The sequence below is a fragment of the Saccostrea cucullata genome, unplaced genomic scaffold (genome assembly GCF_032062105.1).
Source record: "Saccostrea cucullata isolate Sc308-1 unplaced genomic scaffold, CSIRO_AGI_Scuc_v1 ctg2942, whole genome shotgun sequence".
Lineage (NCBI taxonomy): Eukaryota > Metazoa > Mollusca > Bivalvia > Ostreida > Ostreidae > Saccostrea > Saccostrea cuccullata.
Window position 1 is genome coordinate 59,191 of NW_026934447.1, and position 1,676 is coordinate 60,866.

General features: G+C 32.6%; 1 protein-coding gene across 1 annotated transcript; it reads right to left on the reverse strand.

Moving 5' to 3' along the window:
- Positions 1–371: 371 nt before the first annotated feature.
- On the reverse strand, positions 372–953 carry LOC134240771 (fibrinogen C domain-containing protein 1-like). Its single transcript, XM_062722852.1, has 2 exons — positions 794–953; positions 372–674 (listed from the first exon to the last, which is right to left on the reverse strand). Exons 1-2 carry the CDS (start codon positions 900–902, stop codon positions 439–441), a joined length of 345 nt encoding a protein of 114 aa, XP_062578836.1. The 5' UTR covers positions 903–953; the 3' UTR covers positions 372–438.
- Between the last annotated feature and the right edge of the window lie 723 nt (positions 954–1,676).

Consider the following 1,676-nt stretch of genomic DNA (forward strand, 5'->3'; position numbering starts at 1 on the left):
AAATAACGCAAACAAACATTGCGAGGGAAAAAGTGACAATTTAATTCTTAACGGACATTACGTTAATTTTAACGTTAATTTTTCAGGGTTATAGTTTTTCATTAAATTGAAATAAAACATTTTACATTTTGGTGTCCCTAAAGTATTGAAAATGCTTATAGTTCCTGCTGTGTATTCTAACGCGCGGTGACAAGGTTTCGCGTGTGTTATAGAGATTTGAACGTCGTGGATTTCTTATGAATTTCATAAAGAAAATTACACTGAATGTAAATATTTCTTCATGAACAAGACTACGTTTTTCCCAAATTGTGGCTACAGCTCTATATAAACCTAAGGATACTATGACATAAAAGAATAATATTTCTGCGAGGTCATTGTTTAATTGCAAATTAAAGTTTGAATATAAATTGGGATTTATTTCAACATAAAATTTATGTTTTAGAGTCTTCTGATTTTCATCTCAGTAAATTTCAGTGAGTAGTTGTAACCATGCCAGGATAACCACTCAATCCCATCAGCGAATGAAGAGTGTGTCCCTCGAAGATATATTCCATTCAAGTTGGCCTGGTGACAATTATGGTACCACCAACCGCCTTTGAATCTGCTGGCGCAATTGTTTGAATCATGATCTTTTGTGTAAAATTGAACACCGTTGTGCCCTGTCAACGAATCACCTATCAAAAAATATACTAGTATTTTTTAGTTTCTCTCGTTTTCATTGAAATTAAACAGCATTCAGTACCGAAAATTTAATTTTAAAAATCTAATTAATTCAAAGACATCAAGATCTCACCTGCTGTTCCTATGTAGTCCTCTAGCGTTAGCTTGTAACCTTGACTTTCGTCTCCAATAGAAAAACGTCTATAGATGGCATAACGAGACTGGCCCGAAAAGTCAGACATGTCTATACGTAGCTCATAAAAACCTTGACTAACAATTTCATAAATCCTATGATTTCCTGAAATCAATATTTAAACAACATTTACAGAGAAAATAAAAGAGGCTGCATAATGATAAAATAAATATTGGGCTCTTCTGATGATTTGATCAGGCTTTTTGGCAAATTACGATTAGCACAATGTAAAGGGGACAAATCTGCTGTATGACAATTTTCTATTTATCATCGTATGTACATGTATGTAGTACGAAGTCCTTAAATTGTTTTTCTCTATCATAATGTTTGTAAATATGCAAATTTAGATAATCTAGTAAAATAGTGTCTCCAAATTTGGATTTATCTAATTCTGCAACATACATTCTCATGTCAATATGCAAAAATATAAGCACGCCAAACAAATTATGTGGAGATCATTAGTTTATTAAGTACTTTTTAGTAGCATTTACAAGTCGGATGTCTATGCAATTATATCACAAGTGTACATTAATGTATCCCATGGCAACGTGTAAATTGCATGTTTTAACTAAGGTAAGATAAAACATATGGAGATGACGAACAGTATTCGAACTCAAACGTCCAATGAAACAATGAAAATCAAAAGCAGAGCAAACAAGGACCTCTAAAAATAAGACGTGGGATCAGGTGACATGAAAGTGTTAACTTTTATTTTTGACTTCTCAATTGATGTGGTTTATCAACAGTGAGACGTGCATGAATTAAACCTTGCTCTTCATCAATCTTAAAATCAGATTTAACAAATGGATAGGTATTTTGGACG

Coding starts and splice junctions, on each gene's coding strand:
- LOC134240771 (XM_062722852.1), bottom strand. CDS start 902: ATGTCTGACTTTTCGGGCCAGTCTCGTTATGCCATCTATAGACGTTTT. Junction 675..793: donor GGACTACATAGGAACAGCAG/GTGAGATCTTGA, acceptor ATTTTTTGATAG/GTGATTCGTTGACAGGGCAC.